The sequence below is a fragment of the Pelodiscus sinensis genome, chromosome 11, assembly GCF_049634645.1.
Source record: "Pelodiscus sinensis isolate JC-2024 chromosome 11, ASM4963464v1, whole genome shotgun sequence".
NCBI lineage: Eukaryota > Metazoa > Chordata > Testudines > Trionychidae > Pelodiscus > Pelodiscus sinensis.
The window spans coordinates 27,060,974-27,085,786 of record NC_134721.1 but is presented as its reverse complement, the minus strand read 5'-3'; the positions used below and the strand labels follow the sequence as shown (position 1 = coordinate 27,085,786).

Below are 24,813 nucleotides of genomic sequence, written 5' to 3'. Positions count from 1 at the left end.
CCTCCGTGCCCCCCCCCCCAGCAGACCAGGGAGAGACAGAGCAGTTTTTCTCGCCCCGGAGGACGCGGGCGGCAGGACCGTGGCGGGTCTGGCCGGTCCCGCCGCCCGCATCCTCCGGGGCGAGAAAAGCCCCCTTCGTAAGTACGGATCCGAAATAAGTCGGATCTGTGTAACTCAGGGACTGCCTGTATTTGCTTTACATCCAATCCCCTTATTGTTGTAACAAGCCTGGTACTAATGGCAGAGGTTATAACCCTTTGAACAAGTGAATAAAGTTCAGAACACTGCCTGGACCACAATGGTAAAAGTACTCTAGCCACTGTTGTTTTATTTTATCACTCTCTGCATGAGGGGAACTGGGGGAAATGCATACATAAGCCCTGGCACCAATTTATCAGAAATTAATCTGATATCAAATGCTTGTCTCAGCCTGGTCTTGAGCAGCATATCTTCTTGTTGCTTTTGGATGCAAAGACATCTGTTACAAGAGTTCCCCATAAGCTGAAGAGCTGTGCTACCATTTCTTCTTGCAGAAACCACTTGTATATCTGAGATGTCAACCTGGTGAGCAATGAGAAGTCCTGTGGCACCTTATAGACTAACTAATATATCGGAGCATAAGCTTTCGTGGGCAAAGGCCCACTTCGCTGTTCAGAGTTACAAACATTTCACAGCTATGAATAACCTCCTTTCCTGACGGGTTCATAACACTGAGGTTCTACTTTATGGAGCTTCAAACCAGTCCTAATGTGAAAGAGAAGGGGTTATATATTGGGCTATTAATTTTCTAATCCTACAAAACCAAACATCTCTGCTCTACTCCTTCCCTGGGTTCCTGTCCTCCCCTTCTCTGAGGCCCTGCTCCCACTCACTCTATCTCCTCTCCCCCCATTGCTTGCATTCTGCAGTCCTCACTCACTTTCACTGGTCTAGGACAGAAGGGCTGGGTTGCAGGAGAGGGGTGAGGGCTCTGGCTGGGAGTGCAGGCCTCTGAGGTGGAGAAAGGGATGAACAGTTTGGATTGTATGAGGGGGCTCTAGGCTTGGACAGGGAGTAGAGGTGCAGAGTGGGTGACGGCTCTTGATAGGGGTGTAGGCTATCGTATGGGCCAGAATGCAGAAACAGGGGGTTTAGGACTGGGGCAGAGGGCTGGGAGACTCTAGGCTAGGGCAAGGGGTTTGGGCATGGAAGGGGGTTCAGAGTCCTGGAAGTGCCTACCATGGCTTCCAAGAAGTGGCTTCCAGGGCCATGCAACTCCTAGATGTGGAGGCTCCACTTGCCGCCCTTGCCCCTGCAGTTATGGTTCTTAGCCCTTTGGAACTATATAACTGGCACTGGGGGTAGAGACAATGCACAGAGCCCCCTTGCCTCTAGGGCAGGGGATAGGCAATAATTCTTGAAGGGGGGCCACTTCACAAGTTTCAGAAATGGTCATGGACCTCAGGTGGAAGGGGCGGGGCCTTGGGAAGGAGTGGGGCCTTTAAATAGCAGGAGTTGAAAGGGTTTGCACCTCCCTGGTGGCTCCGAGACAACACATTAGCAGCGAGCCGGGAGCTGTGAGCCCTTTCAACTGTTTCTGTTTAAAGGGCTTGCAGGTTCCAGGCAGCTAACATGTTGCTTGGCAGCTGCCGGGAAGGTGCAAGCCCTTTAACTAGCAGGAGTTGAAAGGGCTCACTCCTACCTGGCAGCTCCCAGGCAATGCATTTGTGTTGGGAAGTGTTAAGAAGGCCGGATCTGGCTAACTTCTTGCCCAGCCCTGCTCTAGGGGCCATACGGACCTAATGGCCACTTCCAGGAGCCACGCAGCACCAGGACAGGTAAAGAGCCTGCCTTAGCTCTGGGACCCTGTTGCATCACCCACCAGACTTAATGGCCCACTTGGTACTACTGACCAGAGCTACCAGGGTCCCTTTTTGACTGGACATTCTGGTTGAAAACCAGATGCCTGGCAACCCTAGTTATGAGCGAGACACAATACATGGAATAAACCTTTTTAATAAAAGTGTTTAAAATTTCTGAGCTCCAACATGGGATGAAGACCTCTATTTTCTTGATTCCAAGAAAAGATTATGTGAATAAAGCCCCGTCCCTTTTTGCTTGTGAGGCACCTCTTCTATTGCCCCTAACAGTAACAAAGAACATGCCTCCTCTCTCAGCAGGTTCTCTTGAACTGTATCTGTGACTGGGGGAGAAGATCAGGTGAGAGGAGAAAGGGTTTTAAACTGTAGGGAGGAACCACATGCAATAAGCTATATAATCAACCTGTCACTGATGGCAAATTCAGGACAGAGGGTTTCCAAGCAGGGTGGTAGTGGTAAAAGAGTTAAGAAAGGCTGGATTGTAGCTTTCTATCCTTGTGTGAAATCTGCAGCCCTGAAGGAAGTGCAGAAGATATTGAGAATGATGTCGAGGCTGATAATAATGATTCCTTCCCTGACAGGATAAAAAAATGGCTGAAAAGATAGATGACGATCACTCAGCTACAGGAACTCTCCCTCCTGCAATGATTTAGCCATAGATCTCACATAAATAGACATAGGTATCCCTGGAAGATATCGACCTTGTCAGTTTTAATTCTATAGAGCTTGATTCTTGGATGAGAATCCTATTATATCAGCTCATTAATTAGTCGCAACTGGCAATCAACACAAGCACTAATAATCATTAAAAAGGAGCAGACCATAGAGTGGTATGCCAGCACTCCAACAAACAGCTACACTTCTACCATTCCAGCTGTACTGGTCAGAATATTCCATGAGTAGCAGTATGCAGAGGATACTCAGTGAAGAACAGATACCAACAATGTGATAGTGAGATAAAGTCTTCTTGGTGCTCACCTTCTCAGCAATGATGATGCTTGTGGGTTCAGCATGGCAATGCAAAGTCTTTTTCATTCTTTTCAACGTCATCTTGACTTGAGGCAATTAAGTGTAGAAAGGAACTTTCCCCATGCCTCAGTATTGTACCATGGCCAGGTTTGACCCCTTCTCCCATCTCCCTTACTTCTATTTATTTAGCAGGAGTTTCTCACTAATGGGCTAGAGCAGGGGTGAGGAATCTATGGCCGGATGCAGCCCCCAGTTTGCCTGGATCTAGCCCCTGAAGCTCAGGGCTCCCCTTGGCATTGGAGCGCCCAAACTGGTGAGGGGTGTTTTTGTTTTGTTTTGTTTTTATTTCTCACTTGTGTGTACCCACAACTGATTTTTCTGTGGGTCAATGACCCTGACCAAAAACGGTTCTCCACCCTGGGCTAGAGGAACACTGATGTTTGTTTTCTCATGTTTTGCCTGGAAGGAAATTATTTCACTGCTTTCTTCAGTTTCCATTTATCTATTGAAGTTCTATGGGGAGAAAAGCTCTCTGCATTAATACTGTACACTTGGGAAGAACAAGTCATGCCAAACTAATCTGATAGCTTTCTTTGATAAGATAACGAGCCTTGTGGATAAGGGAGAAGCGGTGGATGTCATATACCTAGACTTTAGTAAGGCATTTGATACGGTCTCGCATGATATTCTTATTGATAAACTAGGCAAATATAACTTAGATAGGGCCACGATAAGGTGGGTGCATAATTGGCTGGATAACCGTAGTCAGAGAGTTGTTGTTAACGGTTCTAAATCCTGCTGGAAAGGGATAGCAAGTGGAGTTCCTCAGGGGTCTGTTTTGGGACCCGTACTGTTCAATATCTTCATCAATGATGTAGATATTGGGATAGAGAGTACGCTTATTAAGCTTGCAGATGATACCAAACTGGGTGGGGTTGCGACTTCTTTGGAAGATAGGGACATAATTCAAAATGACCTTAGCAAGTTAGAGAAATGGTCAGAGGTAAACAGGATGAGGTTTAATAAAGAGAAATGCAAAGTGCTCCACTTAGGAAGGAACAATCAGTTCCATACATACAAGATGGGAAGCGACAGTCTAGGAAGGAGCATGGTGGAAAGTGATCTAGGGGTCATAGTGGACCACAAGTTGAATATGAGTCAACAGTGTGATGCTGTTGCAAAAAAAGCAAATATGATTTTAGGTTGTATCAACAGGTGTGTTGTAAGCAAAACTCGTGAAGTCATTCTGCCGCTCTACTCTGCACTAGTTAGGCCTCAGCTGGAGTACTGTGTCCAGTTCTGGGCGCCACATTTCAAGAAAGATGTGGAGAAATTGGAAAGGGTACAGAGAAGAGCGACAAGAATGATTAAAGGTTTAGAGAACATGACCTATGAAGCCAGGCTTCATGAACTGGGCTTGTTTAGTTTGGAAAAAAGAAGATTAAGGGGGGACATGATAGCGGTTTTCAAATATCTAAAAGGGTGTCACAAGGAGGAAGGAGAAAATTTGTTCCTCTTGGTTTCTGAGGACAGGACAAGGAGTAATGGGCTTAAAGTGCAGCAGGGGAGGTTTAGATTGGACATTAGGAAAAAATTCCTAACTGTCAGGGTGATCAAATATTGGAATAAATTGCCAAGGGAGGTGGTGGAATCTCCCTCTCTGGAGATATTTAAGAACAGGTTAGATAGACATCTGTCAGGGATGGTGTAGACGGAGCGTGGTCCTGCCTTGAGGGCGGGGGGCTGGACTCGATGACCTCTTGAGGTCCCTTCCAGTCCTATTATTCTATGATTCTATGATTACAAACCCCTGTAATGAACTAGGAGAATTGGACTGCAGGCTGAAATGATTGGCATGGAGGAAGCTTGTGAAGTCATGATAGGACCACGTATGGAGTATTTTATTGATTAACCATTTACTCTCTGTGCAAAACAGTAGCTCATCATTTTAGGGAAAGTATTAGATTAGAAGCTTCATGGCTATAATGAGTAAATAAATATGTCAAACAATGAGCAACTTACCTCCTCCTTTCCAGGGCATCCAGAGAAGAAGGTGGGGTCAGAAAGTGGATCTGAGACATAAGACTGAAGCAGATTTAACCGGAGACCTGTAGGCGACTCATTTGTCATCTTTACTCCATTCTGCAGAATGGTTACGGGAAACTAAACAAAACAAATAGCAACATTGCATCAGGAGAGTGATTTAAAATAAACAAATATTTCTATGCAAGTATAAACATATTTGTATTTTTAACTACTTTTTTGATGCTCAAAGTCCTATAAATTAAATACACAAAAGCTAAATTCAGCCCTGGAATGCAGATGTGCAACCTCTCCTGGACAGCAATAAAAACTGTATGAATGTGCAGGTATAGACAAGATACAGTCATTTCTGTTCAGAAGACTTACATTAGTGCCAATAATGTTCAAAAGCCTGCTTTGTATTTTTATATTTTCTAATATAATTAAAAACAACTGTCCTTTGCTGATTAAATTATGAATCTCCTCACATCACTGTTCCTTTTTTCATTTTTACATTTTTATCATTGCTTCCTCCTACACCTGGAACAGTCTCTCACATCTTATTCACCAAGAGCTTCTTCTCACTTCTTTCAAGTCCTCCTTAAAATCTGTTTTTTCCAAAAATATCTTCTACCGTCTCCTTTTTCCCAAGAAGTATGTGTTTGCAGCTAGAGGGCCTTAGCTTGTAGGTTTCTTAGAGGAAAGAATGTGCCCTAAAATGTTTGAGAGCACCAAGCAAATTTATGGTACTACATAATCACTAACAACAACAACACAACATATATAGACACAGCAAAAACATTTAACTGTTACGTATTTTAAAATTCAAAATTGAAGATGTTGATATTTAAAGTATTAGATGAATGCAAGAAGCTTTGTTTTCACTAAAAAAAATAGACATTTCTGCTAAACCAAGTGTTTCATCAGGTTTTGTTCCAAATACTGTCAACAGCAACAATCTGGACCCATACAAAATTAAACAGATGTCAGGTACTTTTGCCTCTTAAAAACAACAAAGGTACTTGTAGATAATAAAACATATATTGTATATGTATATTCTTAAAGATCCTATAATTAGAGAGATTGTTTAAAAAATGTGCACCCACTTTGGCCGTGTCCAGACTCAGGGGTTTTTTCGGGAAAAGTAGCCTTTTCCCGAAAAAACTTCCCCTGCGTCCAGACTCAAGCCGCGTTCTTTCGAAATTATTTCGAAAGAACGCGGCTTTTCTTTCGATGGCGGTAAACCTCGTTTCACGAGGAAGAACGCCTTCTTTCAAAAGTTCCTCTTTCGAAAGAAGGCGTTCTTCAATGTAAAGAGGCCGTCTTCGAAAGAGAGCATCCAGACTCGCTGGGTGCTCTCTTTCGAAAAAGCGGATTTCTCTTTCGAAAGATCCGCCTGCAGTCTAGACGTGATCTTTTGAAAGAGGCTCTTTCGAAAGATGCTTTCGAAAGAGCCTCTTTCGAAAGAAGCCTGCAGTCTAGACATAGCCTTTGTGTGTACAAGTTTGAAAATCCTAGCCAAAATTGCAGTGTGTTTATCTTATTTTGGATTACAAAATGATTTATTACAGAACACTATCATTAAATGTGTAATTAGCATCCTCTGGAAATCGAAGTACCTTAGGTGATGGATAACTGGTAAGCCAAAGTCTGAAGAATTGATGGCAAGTGTCATGGTTAAACTCTTCACATATTTTCTCTAGCATCGGCATCCAGGAGACAGCAAGATGACAATTCTGTAAACAAACCCAGGTCCCTTCTTCCATTCCTTCTCTAATCATTTTTGTAGCTATAGGTCCTTGACCCTGTCCCAACGAGATGGCTTGAAACTTATTTCCAACCATGTTTTTGTCATTTGCAAATTTCAGGAGACCTTGGATAAAACATATAATCTTTTAGCATTATTTAGTTAAAAAGATTGCTTTATATTTGATATAAAAGAACTATACTACTATTTTGTTAAAATCTGACAGTGAAAAACAAGGATATATTATTTAGATAATAATTTTGTCAGAATGCATCAAACCATTTGACTTGAAAATTATGTCCCTTTTATTCTGCAAGGCAAAATTCTGCCAATCTGATTTGTTAATGTTTTACATCTATTCGGCACAGGTGTAAATGATTCCATAAGGTGCAAAGAGGAGAAGAATCAGGCTCTTAATCCGAAAAAGTAGACATTTTGATAGGTCACTAATTCAAAGATACTTACTAGACATGGGATCAGCTCCTGGAGATAGCACAAAGACAAGTGGGACTGTTGAATTTGAATCTGAGTAACTTTTTGTTAGATCAAATGGTGGTGGTTCTACAAACTTCTTCCCCAGTTTGTCAGTTACAAAGATTGTTATTGCTGGACTAATCTGTTCAAAAAGTAAATATATTGTTAGCATTTTAAAAAAGTAAATATACTCTTAGCACAAATTTAGCCAAAAAAAATCTGCTTTGATTGGAGACACCATATCATCTTTCATATTCATGGTAACTTAAATCATGATACAACTCAGTAGCTATCTCTCACAGTCAATGCACACATTTCACACTCACTTTTGGGGACCAATCCATGGTTGCCCAGCAGCCCCCTTTGTGCCAGCTGTGCCAACATAAAGGGTCCATAAACATCCACATGGGGCCACAGAGCAAGATGGGGGGACTGGCTCTGTGTCCCTCCACCCACTTGTGGAAGGGGCGGGACTGCAGGCAGAAGAGGTGGGAATGGGGCAGACAGCCCTCAGCACCATCTAGGTCACAGCACATCCTCCCACTCAGAGCTGTGCAGAGTGATGCTCCGGTGGCAATTCAAAAGGAGCCAGGACTCTGGTCACCACCACAGTAACCCCTTTGAATTGCCAGGCCCTAGGAATACTCACAGTGCAAGTGGTAAGAAAGAGAGAGAGAGAGAGAATGAGAGCCAGCAATTCTGCACTGTAGCAAGATGGCCTACTGCAACCAGGGAACCGTGCTCAAGGTTGCCTCAACCTGCATAACGGATCACTCAGCAGTCCCAGAATATAGAATGTGCAAACATTTATATAGCACAGGAACAAGGCAGGAGTAAGGTCTGCAATTTGCCTCATTGCACAAACAACCTCCAGGGGTCCCTTAAATAGCATGCGTGGACAAATCAGGATGCTGGGAGTACTGCCAATCAGGCCTTCTGTGGGCAGCATTTTCTATGGCACTTGGGCTCATCAAGCTCATAGTCTGTCAACCACAGCTTTATCACAGATGTTGAATGGTGATGTGAATGCAGCAGTTACTCAGAAACCAGCAGACTGAGGCTCTTGATCCATGGATCTTTACAAGGCCATTTTTGAGGAAGGGGGTTGAGAACAGGAGATGGAGCCAGAACTCACAAAAACATCCCTGAGCAAAGAACATTTATGTCCAGGGTGGGCTTGCTTTCATGGATCCGCTGGCTTCAATGAATGGTCAGGAAGAAAAGGCTTCAGGCAAGCCTCTTAGCAATCTGCATCCTTTTTTAAAAGGAATGAAAGAGCCTTTTTAAGGAATGTGTGCCTTCCCAAGAGGAAAAAATCCAAAAACATAAAAACCCTCTTGTAACTGATTTTAAGTAATGTATCTGCTTCACAGGATGAGCAGTTCTTGAATCTGGGAGACTTCAGTTCAGCTATGACTAACTCCTGGTACTATGAAAATAATTTCATGACATGAAGAAAAAACCTCTATATTAATATTTGCAATGGTACTATGCTATGTACACTAAATCCAACCTTCATCTAAAACTATATACCTAAAAACTACCAGGACAGCAATTCTACCAAGGTTCTGTCTCACAATCACAGGCAGTAAAAAGGAACTAAAGGGCATTTGGGCCCAATTTGTCCTTAATGCCCTTTGTACAGGAGAACAGGAACATTCAGGCTATGTCTACACTGTTGGCTTTTGCTGGCTGAGAGTATGCTAATGAAGCACTCATTAGCATTTGTTGCACTGTCATTAGCATATTCTCTGCCCGAGGCTTTTTGCGCAAGAGGTTTTTGCGCAAAAACAAGCAGTGTAGACAGGTCCATTTTGTGCATAAACTCCCTTTTGTGCAAAATCCTTATGCCTCAAAAAAGGAGGTATACAGATCTTTCACAAAAGGGAGTTTTTGTGCAGAATGAACCCGTCTACATTGCTTGTTTTTGCGCAAAAACCTCTTGTGCAAAAAGCCTCAGGCAGAGAATATGCTAATGACAGCACAACAAATGCTAATGAACACTTGATTAGCATACTCTCTGCCAGCAAAAGCTGGTAGTGTAGACATAACCTCAGAGTGTACAAGCATCTCTATACTGGAAGCCAAAATATCTGGCTCTCAAGTGCATGGGGCATGCGGGTACTAATAGTGGCATAAATAAGGGTAAGCACTACAGTTGAAATAATAATTATCAAAGTGTACTGCAAAGTAATTGTCTACAAACAAATGTTTCTGTGACCTTTTACCTTGTCTGATCTTAGGCACCGAAGAATGATCATCTTCTGTAGTTCATTCAACGTTTTATCCCATGGCTTTGGTAAAAGAACATTGTGTGGCTCTTTGCTGTCATAGATTTTACGCCACTCACTAGCATTTTCAGAAATATGACTCCTAAAAGAAAAATCATTGTCAGAGTTTAGCTTTACACAAATTAATTTGATTAAAAGGAGAACAATGAAATATGGTCATATGCAGTACAATTCATAAAATCTATCTGATGGGCATTATTCTCCCTTGCAACCAGTAAAAAATAGAATACTACTATTCTACTTCTTACCTGACTTCTAGGATGGTAAGTGGGAGAGGCTGCCTAAGCTGGTGTGGAGGAACAAAGCCTCCATCTGTTTGGCCTTAGTCTCCAGTGGATCCCCCAAGATCTGCTTGGATCTCACCACTACTCAACAGAAGGATTCAGAGGAAACACAATGAAAAGGAATCTTTTGGAATTTTCTTCCCTGGAACATCCTTCCATAGGTTATCCCATTAGAGGCACAAAGACTTTTTCACATTAGTCCAGTTCCTGAGCTCTTCCCCACCATAAAACTTAAATTTAAAGCAGAGGTGGACAATAAAGAAGGAGAATTCCAAACAACTCTTGTTGTTTTATCAGAGTATGGGTTTGATCCACTATGAAATGATTGGTAGTGCCCACTGCCAAACCTATAAATGCCTTGGAATCTGCAGGAGACGTATATGGAAGGCTTGTGCCTTTGTACTGGCTCTAAAATCCTAAGATGAAATCTTGATCTTATTAAAATCAATGGCAAAACTGTAACTGACTTCAGTGGGAACACAATTTTTTCACTAGTGGCTCCTCTCTCACAGCTGCAACAGAATTGTGCTATCAGGGACACCCCTTGATCACATCTGTCCCTATTCAAAGTAGGATTCTTCTACCATGAAGGGACTTACTAAGTAATACAGCCCACTCCAGAAAGACAAATTCTTTATCCGTGAATTTATAGGATTCATTCTGATAGTTACTAGAATAAAACTTGAAATAACTTTCTAATTAATTAGCCTCCTGACTTGTGTATGTGGAACAACTTCCCTACAATGTGTGACAAAGAGGGACTCACTTCTGAAGCCAAGGCACAATTGATGTTGTACAGGTATCACTGTCTCATTGATATTTGGGTATGGTCTGAAAAAGTCTAAAAAATATTGCTTAAATGTAGGGGTTTTTTTTTCCCAATTTCACAATGGATTTTTACTATACCTCAGTCCTCTAAATGCTGAGAAATCACTTGCACGACATAGTTCATCCCAGCTCTTATCTTGTAGCCAAGATGGATCTGGATTCTTGTATTTGTTTTTAAGACCCACTCCTCCAGTTAATAGGAACATAAATTCCAGTTGTTCTATCTCTTTCCTGTCCCTAAGTTCAGAAGAATGACAGAATAGTTTGTAAGCAACATGCAGTTATATTAAAAATGCATTTTGACATAGGATGAAGCAAAAACTGTTTTGAATGAATTATGTTCCATTTTTATTTTACAGCATTCAGAATCTAATAACATCTGAGGTCCCAGGGCCTCATTGTGTTAGGCAATTTACAAACATTGTAAGAAAAAATGATACATTAAGGGTAAGGAAAGGTAATGTATACAATTCACTTCTTTTTACTTATAAAAAGTCTCATCTACTGCTTGTGTCCCACCCTAACCCTAAGTCATTGGCTGATTTCCTAGAAGTATGGAGGATAGATGGATCTTGAGAGAGAATGTGGTGAAGATGGATCTGGCCTAAAAATTAGCTCAAGAAGGGCCTCCCATGCATAAGGAAGCAAGGAAGAGATTGTGGACATGATGCATAAGATACTAGCATTCACTATAAATTCATATGGTTTACAGGTAAGCAATATAAATTACTATGATTGTAGAGCCTAATTATTAAAAAATGTATGAATATAACCATGGCTTATGATGTTCCCAAGTAGCAACGTGTACCTTACCTTCCTTTCTTCCCTCAATGCACACACACAGGGTACGTCTAGATTACATGTCTCTGCCGACCGAGGCCTGTAAAATAGGCTACCAGACATAGTCAATGAAGCCAGGATTTAAATATCCCCGACTTCATTCAAATAAAAATGGCCACCGCGCTGTGATGGCTCAGCTGATTGTCAGCACAGGGCACTAGTCAAGACGCGGATCAGTCGACAAGGGAAGCCTTTGTTGACCTCTCCTGTAAACCTCGTTTTATGAGGCATAGGGGAGCGGTCAACCAAGGCTTCCCTTGCTGACCGATCCACGTCTTGACTCGCGTGCTGTTCCGACGATAGCTGACCCAGCACAGCGCGACGGTCATTTTTATTTTAATGAAGCTGGGGATATTTAAATCCTGGCTTCATTGACTATGTCGGATAGCCTATTTTACATACCTCTGTCGGTAGAGGCATGTAATCTAGACATACCCACACATACTAGATTGTGCATAAGTAGTGGCACAGCCAGACAACCAGAATGGAGAGTCTAAATCTCATGCTGCAAGAAAAAGTGTAAGAGAAGGAAATAGTAGAAACGGAAAAAAGAAAGGCTCCTTAAGAAAGGGAGAGTGATATGACCTAGAAAGACAGACCACTCTCTTTTTCCTTAAACCATTTTTTTAAATGAAGTTTACCATTCACACTATGCCATACAGGGTGCCATAAAAACAAAAAAAGGAAGAAATTAATAAGATATTTGGAGGCCTCATCTTCCCAGACAAATTACTAACAAAACCTTTGATCTATGGGAGCAAAAGCACTCACATTTCATGACTAAAAACTTATCACCATATGTATCAAAGTAGTCTATTATTTGTAAATACTTTCAGTGTAAGAAAAATAATTGTCTTGGAATTATGATGAAAAAAGATGAAACTTACAGGAGAAGATTGCAGCACAATAAAAAGGAAAACAGCAGCTTATCCTTCTCAAACAATGAACGGCACACATTGCAATACAGGTTGTATGTGAAGTGGTCATTTAGATATCGAAGACGCTTCTCCAAAATTTTGGATTTGTTACTATAAAGGAACATTTATAGATATATTGAATCAGGCAACTAAATAAGATATCCAAAGCTCTTTGAAAGAATTTACTGGGATATAAGGCTGGCATTTTCAAATGCACTTAAAGGCATTATACAACCAACTGCCTCCAAAGGGAGTTCCTTTGAAAATCCTAGCCAAATTGATTAATTGCAAATCTAGTTGTACTCAGTAGTACTCTCACTACTCATTATCAGTTTTAATTCACACCAAATTTGGAATCCTCTAAAAATAATGCTGCCGCAGATTACTATAGGGAGTGGTGTCCTTTGTGTGACATATTAAAGAGCGTGTTTCTGGTGAGTGAACTGACCACTTTGAAGCTAAGAATCACCTTACTTTTCTTAATAAAAGATGTTTTGTGTGTGGAGAGTCTGTGTTTAAAGAGGGCAGGTTCAGTGACTGATAGACCCTCACCACAACCTAGATCTCTCATCTGATCTGCCTATTAGGGGAGCTGAACCCATCCTAGCTGCACTGCTGGCAATTCATTCAGAAACTTACTAATATTTGTTTCTATAAAACTGCAGATGCAAAAATACAGATGCTAAAATACAGATGCTGATATTTGCTGGAATAAATCTGTCACAGCAAAGTTAGAGGTCATTTCTAAAAAACTGGGCCACAATGAAACAAAACAGAAGTACTTACCTGTCATGAATAGAGTTGATATAGAGATTAACAAACCAAGTGAGAGAGTACTGGTACATGGGGTCGATGTTAGCTAGGTCTGCAATACTAAAGAACAGCACCGATGAATGCTTTGCAATGGGTCTGTAGCCCTCTCGAGATTCTGCTATTTTTATTTCTGTTTTTTCGGCAATCTAAACAAAATGATAAATAGTCTAAAAGATTTTATCTTCATATTTTCCTTCCTACATTGAGAATTTATTAGTATATATTATCATTATTTTAAAAAATGTATATGGCACCATAAACACAGAATGAGATACCTTCCATGTTCCCAAATATTTACAGTGTTAGACTCTGTCATGGCTGTTTTCCACTCTGGCACTCTGAATGCAGAAGGTGGGGGCCCACAAAACCTTGCCTCCACAGGCACTGGTTACAAAAACTTTCCCCCAGAATCATAATACACAGATTTTGGGGAACTTGCTGCCACCAAGTTTTTTAAGTGCTTTGATCCCTAAAAAAACAGGGGTGAACACTTGAAATCACCCCGAGGGGTACCACAAGCTCCTCTGCCACAAGAGAGCTTGAAAAAACAAAAGAGAAAAATAAGCTGCAGTCTCTGTTAGCTGACATTAAATCAGATGCCTGCAGATACACACAGATAGACCTTCCAAGACACAAGAATCAAATCATCACCTTAAAATAAGTGATTTTTATTACAGGAGATAAACTTGATAAAGCATATTTGGTTGCTAGATGTACAGAGCAACTAAGGAAAGCAATTTGAAAAAACAGAGAAAAGTCTTGGAACAATGCTTAGATGGTAGTAAATGGGGACGGGAGGCATAGATTCACACAGAGCAGTTTAAACCAAACCACAAAATAAAGAAAAATTACCCTCAATGTGACTGGACTCACATTTCCTGGTACTCACTAATTTTCTCTTTGTTCAGTCCGCTCCCATACCCTGAATTCTGTGCGGGGGCATGGTAGTCCTGCCTGGGTTTAAATCATTCTCTGTCTCTCAACTCCTGGTTTAACTCTCCCACACAAAGAAATCGAGATAGTGGATGGCTGGGACATTATCAACCTAACATTCAATGAAGGTGCCACCAGCTCTTTGTCTGTGTCGATTCTTGCGTTAGTACCGTTCCTCTCTAATTGCTATCCTATGATCCTTATCTGCTTCTTTTAACTATCCAATCTTTAGGTGCTTGTAGATTACCAGTTCTGCCTATTTGGTTTTCCCTTTGATATTTTCATACCCTCTGCTCTTTGTTTCCCTCCCCCTTCCATTTTTTTTGTTCCCTCCTCTTACTTTTCCCCTATTTATTTTGGGTCTGTACATCCTAAACTCATAACTCCAGTCATCTGAAGAAGTGGGCTGTGCCCACGAAAGCTCATGATACCATCAACATGTTTTGTTAGTCTATAAAGTGCTACCAGACCATTTGTTGTTTTTTAAGTTGACAAAGAAAGCAGGCAGGGAACTTATATCCCATTCAAATTTCAAACCTGTATCTTGATTGGTTCTCCTGGCCAACACCTTTGGTAGGTACTAGAGTTAACTCCTTAGTCACCGGGTGCTGGTCAGCACTCCTCCTGTTCATGACAGATTCTAACCCTCAAATGAGCTGTGATGGATGTGAGGGGTACTACCCTTTTCTAGATATCCTAACTAGCCAGTAGGAGCTAAGGGATTTTGTTAGGGGGTAGGACAGCACAAAAAGCCTTCCAGTCTGTAGACATGTTTTGGCATTTAAACAATAACCACCTATATGTATTAATTAACGAGCTGTTACTTTGCAATGGGCGGAGATATTATGTAATCTTTAGTAGTTCTATTGGCTTATGTGCTCATTTCGTCTTGCTGCTAGACCTATCAAATCATTTTTCCTCCGTCCACCTGCTGACTATATAACCTATTGTATAGTGTTAATTAACCAGTGTTCACCAGGGTAACCCCTGCGTGTCACTCCATCAGCTGATGTATAATAAATCCTCCGCTTGTTTTCACCTGCATCCAGAGTGTCCTAGCTTATTTCCAACAGTTCGGGGGCTCGTCCGAGATTCAGGCTTGTAAGCTGATCGGGAGCTGGAGACTGAAACCCAAGAGAGGTGAGTATATTTAATTTACCACCTCATTAGGTCTAGGGGTTGACGTCTCTGGTTTCCTTCACACACATCCTGGTTCCGTTCCCATTGAGGCATGAGATACCTGGATGAGGGTGAACCAAGTATATGAAGCAAGCCTGAAAGAGGGAGGGAGGAACATCTAACCCCCCACAGGGGACGAGCACAAGAGAGTTGTGTACTGTTAGAACTAAGGGGCTCGTTACGGAGAGACTGGATAAATCACCACGGAGTGATTGAGCCATACGTTAAGCTCGGGATTGGCCAAGTACGCAAGGCGGCAGGCAGCACGAACTGGTGACCCACTCTCTCATTGCACGTAACATTGTAAAACCTGGCGGACGCCCCCCAACAGGCACTTAACGTACACACTCTCGCATAGTGCAAATCCCCGCCAGCAATTGTGAAGGTACCAAGAGGCGCTACAAGAAGAGAAGACCGTACGGCATAAGCCCACACACGGAAGTTCAGAGGAAAAGGCTTATCCCTAACAGTACGTCTGAAAGATGAAGCTAAAGAGGGACAGTTAAGTCGTGTGTGGACTCCCCAAGGAGGTACCAAAAAGAAGAAGCAGGAAGGAAGTGTGATCCGCTAAACCTCTGCGTTTTCCAGACCACGTGTTGTGTGTTTGTATGTCATACCCTGTCATTATTTGTTCAATCCCAAGGAGTGCTCCTTTTCCTGCTAGAGATAATCCTATTTCTCCTACTGATAGTATGTTAAAAACCACATTTATAATCATTCATCTGAATGAATGCAAATTGATGTATGAGGAGTAAATGCCGCTGACAATGTCTTAAATGCAAGGGGAGGTCAGCCGAACCTTGAGGCCGAGCGCATATGTGAGGGAGTAACGACTCCCCTTATTTCATAAGCTGCTAATAAGGTCTGACACTCTAAACGCAGCAGACCCCTTCTTTAGAGTATGTAGATTTAGTTTCCTATAAGCCACTGAACAAACAAAGAGTGGACAAAATACTCCCCTGAATAACTAAAATGAATAGGAATCAGTTTAAGCATACCCCCACTGCACAAAGGCACCTACTACATGTATGTGCATCATGGTCCAAGGACCTGTAAGCATTTAACAGATTAACAGAAAAGAAATTAAGGCCCTAAACGATAAAATTGAAGCTCAGAAAAGCAAAAAGAAATCCTCCCTATGGTAAGAAATGTAACTTACAAGCAGCAGTGCCTCTGAGCTAAAAGAATGCACTGGGAGTGAGAGGAAATGATTTCCCAGCTGGCGCATATCAACTGTGCTGCCTCTCCCAAGCTTAGAGGGGGAATTTGACACATTACCCCTTTACTCCTCTCTATGCCCAGACCCATATGAGCTATACATCGTTATAGCTAGAGAGGAGGCATGAAAGATAACTAAAAAGAATCAGCTCTTCCCAATGAAAAAACGGGCTCTAGTAACAACTTTGCCCGATCCAAAGCAAATAAACTTAACAGCTGATGGGAAGTATTCCTCCAAATTCTCAAAAAAAAAAATGCCTGCCGACCATCAAGCCATATTAACCCTAGGCATTTTAGTTAGAAACATTTACACAGAACACAATACAAGAGTAGGAAAGTCTGCCAACCAACTTCAAGAGATTCTCAAAGCCTTGTTAGCAAATAGATAACTACAGCCTCTCCGGCTGAAATCGCAGGCAATTCAAAGATGTTTCACAACGCACGAGCAGAAGCCGTCCAAAAAAAAAAAAAAAACCAGTTAAAACCCTTCCCTCACATGCTGTTATAATTAGCTTAAGGGCGTGGAAGGAAGTAACCTAAAAGCCACCCTAAAGTCAACCGGTAAAAATTAAATTTAAAGATGTAATCACCAGAAGCTAAATCTGCCCTAACAAGGGAACACATTCTGCAACATAAATCTCCTTAACAGAGCATAAGCAAGTGATCCACCCCAGAATCAGCAGCATAAATCAACTGCTGCAGCATGGATGTTATGAAAACCCTATACTGAGAAGTTTAAAATTAATAATAGCTGACTGCAATAATACACATTTAGATTTACATATTAAAAAAAATAAGGAGGTGTGAGGGCTAATTGGAAAGCCCACTCTCCTTACCAAATTAATATTAGATAATCTTGTGTCATTAGAAAAGGTCATTTAGCAGGAATCAAAATAGACCATAAGAAAGAAGGGGGGGGGGGGGGGAAAAAGCATGTAAAAGGAGAAAGCAAAGAGTTTAGAGTCCTATAGGCATAGTAGAAAGTAAAGAAGAAATTCGATTGATACTTAACTGGTTAACTGTATAGAAAAATAAAATCTATACATTCAATCCTTAAGGTTAAATTTACTCTTTAAAAAAACAAACCATTGTTTTAAGAATCCAAGCCCTGAAACTTCACTGTGTCTCTGTTCCAAGCTGAGTTAATAGCACTTTTAGCTTGCTTTCAAATCCAAAGTGGTGTCTGCAAACTGCCTGTCTGTTCTAGAAAGGGGGGAGCACTGTCCCCCATAAGTAAGTCTGTAACATTGTATATGATTCTTTTCAGGAAAAGAAAACCTTTTGCTTGCTGAAATAGTAACTAGCAAGTGCCTTGTTCTAAGAAAAAGTTTCTGTGGCAGCAAATTATTTGAAGCTTCACACATTAAAGAAAAAAAGAGCCTAAACTGCAGTACAAGAGGGAAACTGAAGCATGTCATCTTCAACTTAATAATTAAACAATGAAGTAATTTACTCAAACCCTCTGAAGCTGGTGTGCAAAACAAAGCATACCATTAAGTAACAACAGGATAATAAAAATTAAAAAAAAACATCTGTAAAGAAAAGGTATTCTAAATATAATGCACTACCCCAATGTGGGTAGAAATGTTTTCTTGTCTTTCAGATCATCAGAAAGCTCTAGTGCCAGCTAACAACAAACAACAACAACAAAAAACCATAGTTCTGTGTCATAACATAATAAGTTTGTGTTCTGTCCAAGTTTGTCTTGTGTGTCTTAATTGTAATACATATTGCAAATGTTGTTGTGTATAGGAAATTGTTTTAATAAAAGGATAATTTAAGTAAAGCAAAAGCATGAATTTAAACCAACAAAATTAATAATTGGGCCCAATCAATTGGCAACTCTAAACTTAACCAATTAGCAACTTTAAAACTCAGTAAAAAGATAATAGTTTAGTAATTGTTTAAGCTAGAAGAATGTTAACAATGTCTCCACAGGTGAACAAGAAAAAGACTGAAAAGAAGCAAGGAGCGCATCACGTGAACAAAAAAACTAGAAATGGAATACCAGCCCCTCCACCACTAAATTGGTTTTGCTTTAATAGCTACATAAATAAAATATTTAGCTTCTGCAAATTTGCACACCAACCATAAAAGTGGTTTGGCCAAAGATAATAACAAATCTATAAGTAACAACACAGGCAAGTGGAACATCAGCATATTTAAGTAAAAATGCCCACAACAATAAGGAAACTAGTAACCTCACCATTGCAATAACAGCTACTTGCCCTGCTACTCATTAGTGCCTGATGCCTTAAAAGGCCTCAAGAATTATGAAATTGCATGGGTTCCTATTAACAATTAAACATCTGTGAACCATGCTTAGTCCTATAAAAGAAACAGTAACTCTAGTCAATGTAACGTCCTTCAAGTCACATACATAGAACAAATACACACTAATAGCAATGGAGAATACACGGCCTTAGGCCTCTCCTCATTCACACATAATTATTTGTTTATTGTAACAACATAAACACTACAAGGACAAAAAATACACAGTCCTCTGAGTTAAAGTTTGTATAAACTATTGTAGGAAAGAAGCTAAACACTAACATCAAGCCACTGAGGTTAAACCTACTAACTCCCACTGGGGCTTACCACTTACAGCCCAAACAAAAGTAACCCCTAAAGCCTAGCTATCACTTGTTAAACAAGGGCCATTGCTAAATTGCCCTCATTTAAGTTTTATTAACCAAGTCCTTAAAGACAAAATAGAGCCTCCCAATTGTGCATTATTCCCTAAACAGACCCGGCCCAAAACTAAGACAACTGTCACTGGTCCTTACCTTGGTAATGTTCCACACTGGTATAGACCAGCTGTGTGCTAAACTGGCTAATAGAATTGGCAAGTGCCTAATTAGGCAACAATGAGGCTTAGCAGATACCATCGCAGATTAGTTTAGGCCTAAAAACTCTGTCAGTAGCACTTATGTCTAAGCTGGTAGATGCAGTAATATCCAGTGCCTGTAAAAGCCTAGACACTAGCCAAGCTAATCAAGTGAACCTAAATAGTTTAAAGAATCTGTTCAGCTCTGTGTCCACTTCACTAAACCTAACCAAATATTTAAACCAGAAACTAATTAGATTGTTAATTAATCAAACTAAATTAAAGAAATTAAAAAGCCAGTATTAAAGAACAAAGTAAGCTTTAGCCACTACCACCCAACCCTTATAGAAGTGGTAAGTCCCCATCTTCCCTATGCCTATCCATGAGAGTGAGGAAGTAGAGAATTATTGAAGACCCAAAGACCCACCTAGACAGGCCATAGTATAACCGTTTGTTTTAGCCCCTCTAGGGGTTCCTCACTCACAATGATCAAAATGGTAACCTCCCTGCCTGAACCAAAGCAAGAGCATATAAATAGAGTAGAGAGCATTGCTTATTCTGAAGGTGTAGAAGCCTCCCTGTATCCAGGGATTATTGCACCCACTTTGATAAAAATTTTATGTATCTGCCCATTTAACATCATAACAAATCTGCCTAAGTTTAATGTAGTTCTCACAGAAAAACAAATAAACATCGAGCTAGTCCAAATAAACAGTACCTACTGGTGTTTGACTACCCAGACAGATCACTCCATCTTACCTCTCTACATATCCGTCTGTACCCCCACCGGACGATCCTGACCGCTGATGGAATGCGGCTCTATCGCACTTCGGCAGTAATAAGTAACTTAACATGAGATCTTAAGTAGCACAGCGGAAGTAAGTACCAAGAGGAGGGTTTACTGGCCCTGCAGGCAAAGATCAAGGAGTTGGTGGCCAATGCCCAAAGATATATCGGAAATGGCCGTCTAAGGTACACACAGATAGAAAAACACCGTGAACCATGCCAAACACCTACCTCTGAAACACTCAACCAGGCAGTAGAGGTCAAACCTAAATCATGAGCAGCGCCTTCACCGGCGAAGAAATACCCTAGGAGTGGATTTAAGTAGTGTTTTGCCAAATTATGTGGGGAGTTTCAATCATAACATTCATACTGGTACTAATATTGTGCCGTCGCTTCCAGCGTAAAATAAACACCCTAAAATTACTGTATTTGACCTGGCGGGTCAGAGAACCCTAAGGTCAAAAGGAAGGAACTGTAGGGTAAACTGAGGCAGCCCTAAATGTGCTAGTAGGCCTCTAAACAGCATAACTCCATTCTAGGATTAAAGCCTGGGAACACCACAGTCAAGATAAGAACTGCAGACAGTAAAAGACCCTGGGCACCATAGCAACCATGTTCTAAAACACTCGGACAGGGTCTCAGTTGGTAACGTAACACATTTTGCTTAAGATAACATTCATAAAATTTGCTTAAACTGTCTTGCTTCACTCCTAGATAATAAGCCTGAGAACCAAGTGCTGCACCAACTCAAGGCCATACCCGCCTGCTATAGCAACATCATCATCTATGCAAACTAAAATGTTATTACTGTTTTACTGACATGTTTTGGCATTTAAACAATAACCACCTATATGTATTAATTAACAAGCTGTTACTTTGCAATGGGCGGAGATATTATGTAATCTTTAGTAGTTCTATTGGCTTATGTGCTCATTTCGTCTTGCTGCTAGACCTATCAAATCATTTTTCCTCCGTCCACCTGCTGACTATATAACCTATTGTATAGTGTTAATTAACCAGTGTTCACCAGGGTAACCCCTGCGTGTCACTCCATCAGCTGATGTATAATAAATCCTCCACTTGTTTTCACCTGCATCCAGAGTGTCCTGGCTTATTTCCAACACAGTCCCTTCTCAGCAAGCAGTACATGGAAAGCCAGCCTTCAAAGCAGCAGCTGCTGAATAGTGAGGGTGCCAGCAAGGTGACTGCGAGCTGGATCTGGTGGCTTGGTGGGCTGGATCCAGTCTGCTAGCCATCCCTGATCTTAGGGGTTGGCTATATGGGAAAATCAATCAGCAGTAGTGTTATACTGCTGAAGTCATGCCAGGATAACTGCCCAGATGAAGACACTATTCTGAAATAAAAGTAATTTTATTCCAGTATAAATTCTCTGCTTTGATATAATAGGGAGTTACAACAGCATATCTATCCTGGTTTAATTATACTGGTATAATCCTGCTAATCCATTTTCACATATGCACTACACCAAACCTAAAGGAGTCCTTCTGTGCATGTTCTGGGAAAATTTAGGCTCAGCGATTTAGAAAGAAGGCCTGGGACATGAGGGTTGATACTGGGAGAATATTATCCATTACACTTTCCCAATCTTCCTCAGATGGAGAATCCCAAACATTCTTTCGAAAAAGCCTCTTTCGAAAGAGAGTGTCTATACTATAAGCAGATTTTTCTAAAAAGTGAGCTGCTTTTTCTAAAGAGAGTCTAGATGCTCTCTTTCGAAAAAGCATAGTTTGCATTCAATAGCACCTTTTTTCAAAAGAGAACTTTCAAAAAAAGGTGTTATTCCTCGTAAAATGAGGTTTACCGCGATCAAAAAAACTGCTGCATTCTTTCAATTTACTTTTGAAAGAATGAGGCTGCAGTCTAGATGCAGATGAAGTTTTTTAGAAAAAAGGCCACTTTTTTCGAAAAAACCCTATAGTCTAGACACACCCATATGATGCTGATTATCTTCACAGATAATCTCTCTCCCAAAAATGTTGTTCCGGAGCAGTGGAAGATAAGAAGGTATTGAAGCATGTTGCCTTCTATCCAAAGACCATTTTTCAGGAGATCTGAAAATTGGGAGGCCAAACCCTCTGCCATTTTATTAGTATGGAAACCCACTCAGAACATAGTTCAGAGAAAACACTTATAATGGGCAGTCAAGACATCTCTCTTCTTGTATGCAGGTTTTTTAAGTTGAGGGACAAACTAGCTCACTATGTTTACCTACATATAACACTAGAATATTTACCTGGCATTGCTCTAGTCCTTAACTCAATTAATTTTTGTTTGTTTGGAAAATAAAATGAAAATGTACATGCTTCATTTAAATCATTGCTCTGGGGTGGGGCTGGAGGATGAGGTGTTCAGTATGTCCAGGTGAGAAATTCTTTTCCATGGCTGCTGCAGCTCTAACAGGCACAGTTGGGGAGGGGTATATGTCCTCTCAGCTGGGGCAGGTCCAAGTTTGTCTGCCCCCAGTGCTTTCCAGCCAGAGTGAGGAATGCAGTGAACTGTGCACTTTCCCCTTGCTCATGACGAAGGGGAACAGCCAGAAATGTCTCCCTATGATTTGGGGGGAAAGCTTCAGCCCCCCCCCCCCAAGGGTACCTGGCGGATTGGAGTCTTGGGGCTGGGACAGTCCTGGAAAGGGGGGGTGCCCTCAGCCAACCCCTTTCAGCTGCCTGCTGATTCTGTCTCTTTTCTGTGTGGATTTCTGAGAAGTAATTCCATTTCAGGCACAATCAAACCTTTGCTTCAAGTTACGATAGGAGGAAGCTGTATACCAACTTTGGTGGTCCTAGCTCTTACCATTTAGGAAGAGTTCTTGAACAAACAGACAGACTCTCTCAACTATATAGAAGATTTCCCACCTTCAGTGTTAATATTAATTAACCACACAAATGTTAATTAATCCATCCGGCCTCCTCTATCATGTCTTAAAGGTAAGTATTATTATTCTAATTTCATATTTGGGAAAATGAGCACAAACAGGTTAACTGATTCACACAAGGCCAGGCTGTGAATCAGAGTCATTTACAGTATTAGAACTTGGAGTTTCTGGCTCCCTTTCCCATGTCTGTTGATTGACCATTTATGTTTACCTTAAAAGATTGGCTTTTGTTCATTAAAAAAAAATTAGACCCTAACAGATCTACTACAGGTTGGAGACCTCCCTTGTCTGGCAACCTCGGAACCAGACCAATCCCAGATGAGGGATTTTGCTGGACCAGGAGAGGTCATTTCTGCCCCCCCACATCTCGCCAGCCTTGTCCCAGCCACCTGCTGAAGCCTGCCGCCAGCCCCACTGCTCTGCTGGTCCCTCTAAGCAGGCCTTCTGGGGTGTCTCGCTGGGCAGCCCAGCTGCAACACACCGGACTCCCAGCCCTGCCAGGGCATCAGGCTCCCACCCAGCACAGCAGCCCAGCTGCAGCACACCACACTACCAGCCTCACCAAGCAGTCCAGCTTCAGTGCACCAGGCTCCCAGGCCCCCTGCCAGCTAGCAAGGCTCCCAGCTGCCAGCCCTCCATCGGGGCTCTCTGGTCTTGGAACACGTTGCTGAATCAGAGTGTCCTGGTTTAGAGAGGTTCAACCAGTATCTTAACATAGGAGAAAATCCTGAAGTCCTTATACCTTATTCAATCCTTATTCAGGCACAATTGCCTTTGAAGATAGATGTTTTGCCTAAGTAAGGACAGAGCTAACCATGAACAAGGATTTCATTATTTGCTGAATAGTTTTTCTTGTAAGTTGATCTTTTCCATTCATAAGCATAGAATTTTGCTTATAATTTACAGTCTTCCTGGCAGTAAGCAAGGTTTTAGGTTTTATACACAATAACCATTTGTTTTGAAAATGTAATTTAACATTCCTTACCTGTTGTTTCTTTGTGATCTCATTAGACATTATTTTAGCAGAGTCTAACACCATGATAGCACTCTCATCTTCAAGAATGTTTCCTTCGGAAGACTGTAAGGTTTCTAAAATTTTCTTCTCAATTTCCTTTAGTTGTTTTTTATTGGCTGCAGATTGAAGGATGAGAGCATTCCTCTCCTCTTCTAATTCTGGTCTAAAAAGCAAAACATACACCAAGTTTATCTTTTATGCTACTATTTTTATGTGTTCAGATACCTGAATGTAGTTATTCCATATTTCTAACATTAATATTTACCTAATGTAGAGCACATTGTTCATGTTATATGATCATGTAATACTGGTATCACAGAAACCTTGCCTCTTGATTTGTGTAGGTTTGTGTCAGGTTCTTAGAATTCCATTAATGCAGTTTTTACCATTGAGCTATACAGTTATACTATACAGGCAGTCCCCGGGTTACGTACAAGATAGGGACTGTAGGTTTGTTCTTAAGTTGAATTTGTATGTAAGTCGGAACTGGTACATATTGTAGGGGAAACTCTAGCCAAACATTTTTTTTAGTTTTGGATAGCATAGGGAAAGGTTAACTCCCCTCTAATGTTTGTTTTGCTGTCTGTTCCCCTGTTCAGAAGATTTCACATCTATTTCTGTCCCTGTGACAAACTCAGGACTAAAGGAGTAACTCATCAAATACCAAACAGCTCTGCACCATGCTTTGAGCTAATAGCTTTATTTCCACACACCACCCAGGGTTCTAGGAGGAGGGTCCTTTTTTTGCTAACACAATGAGGCCAGCACTTTGTTTGTTTTGGTGGAGTCTTTGTTTGCCCAGGGAGCCCAGCATGTATAGGGGGAGGAGGGGCGGAGAGGCTGCTTTTGTCTGGCCTGTTCGGCAGCCTGTTGCTCAGGGGAGGGGGCAGCCTGTTGCTGGCAGGGGGGGAGGGG

At 41.3% G+C, this 24,813-nt stretch overlaps 1 protein-coding gene across 1 annotated transcript in view; it reads right to left on the bottom strand.

Annotated features, from left to right (window-relative positions):
- Positions 1-24,813, bottom strand: part of DNAH12 (dynein axonemal heavy chain 12) — a 235,540-nt gene that overhangs the window by 17,013 nt on the left and 193,714 nt on the right. The window contains exons 58-65 of the mRNA XM_014577420.3: positions 23,869-24,061; positions 13,018-13,190; positions 12,202-12,342; positions 10,553-10,711; positions 9,300-9,444; positions 7,063-7,213; positions 6,470-6,723; positions 4,851-4,991 (exon numbers count right to left, since the gene is read on the bottom strand). Coding sequence (XP_014432906.2) covers positions 4,851-4,991; positions 6,470-6,723; positions 7,063-7,213; positions 9,300-9,444; positions 10,553-10,711; positions 12,202-12,342; positions 13,018-13,190; positions 23,869-24,061 — 1,357 coding nt within the window. The remainder of the gene's footprint in view (positions 1-4,850; positions 4,992-6,469; positions 6,724-7,062; positions 7,214-9,299; positions 9,445-10,552; positions 10,712-12,201; positions 12,343-13,017; positions 13,191-23,868; positions 24,062-24,813) is intronic.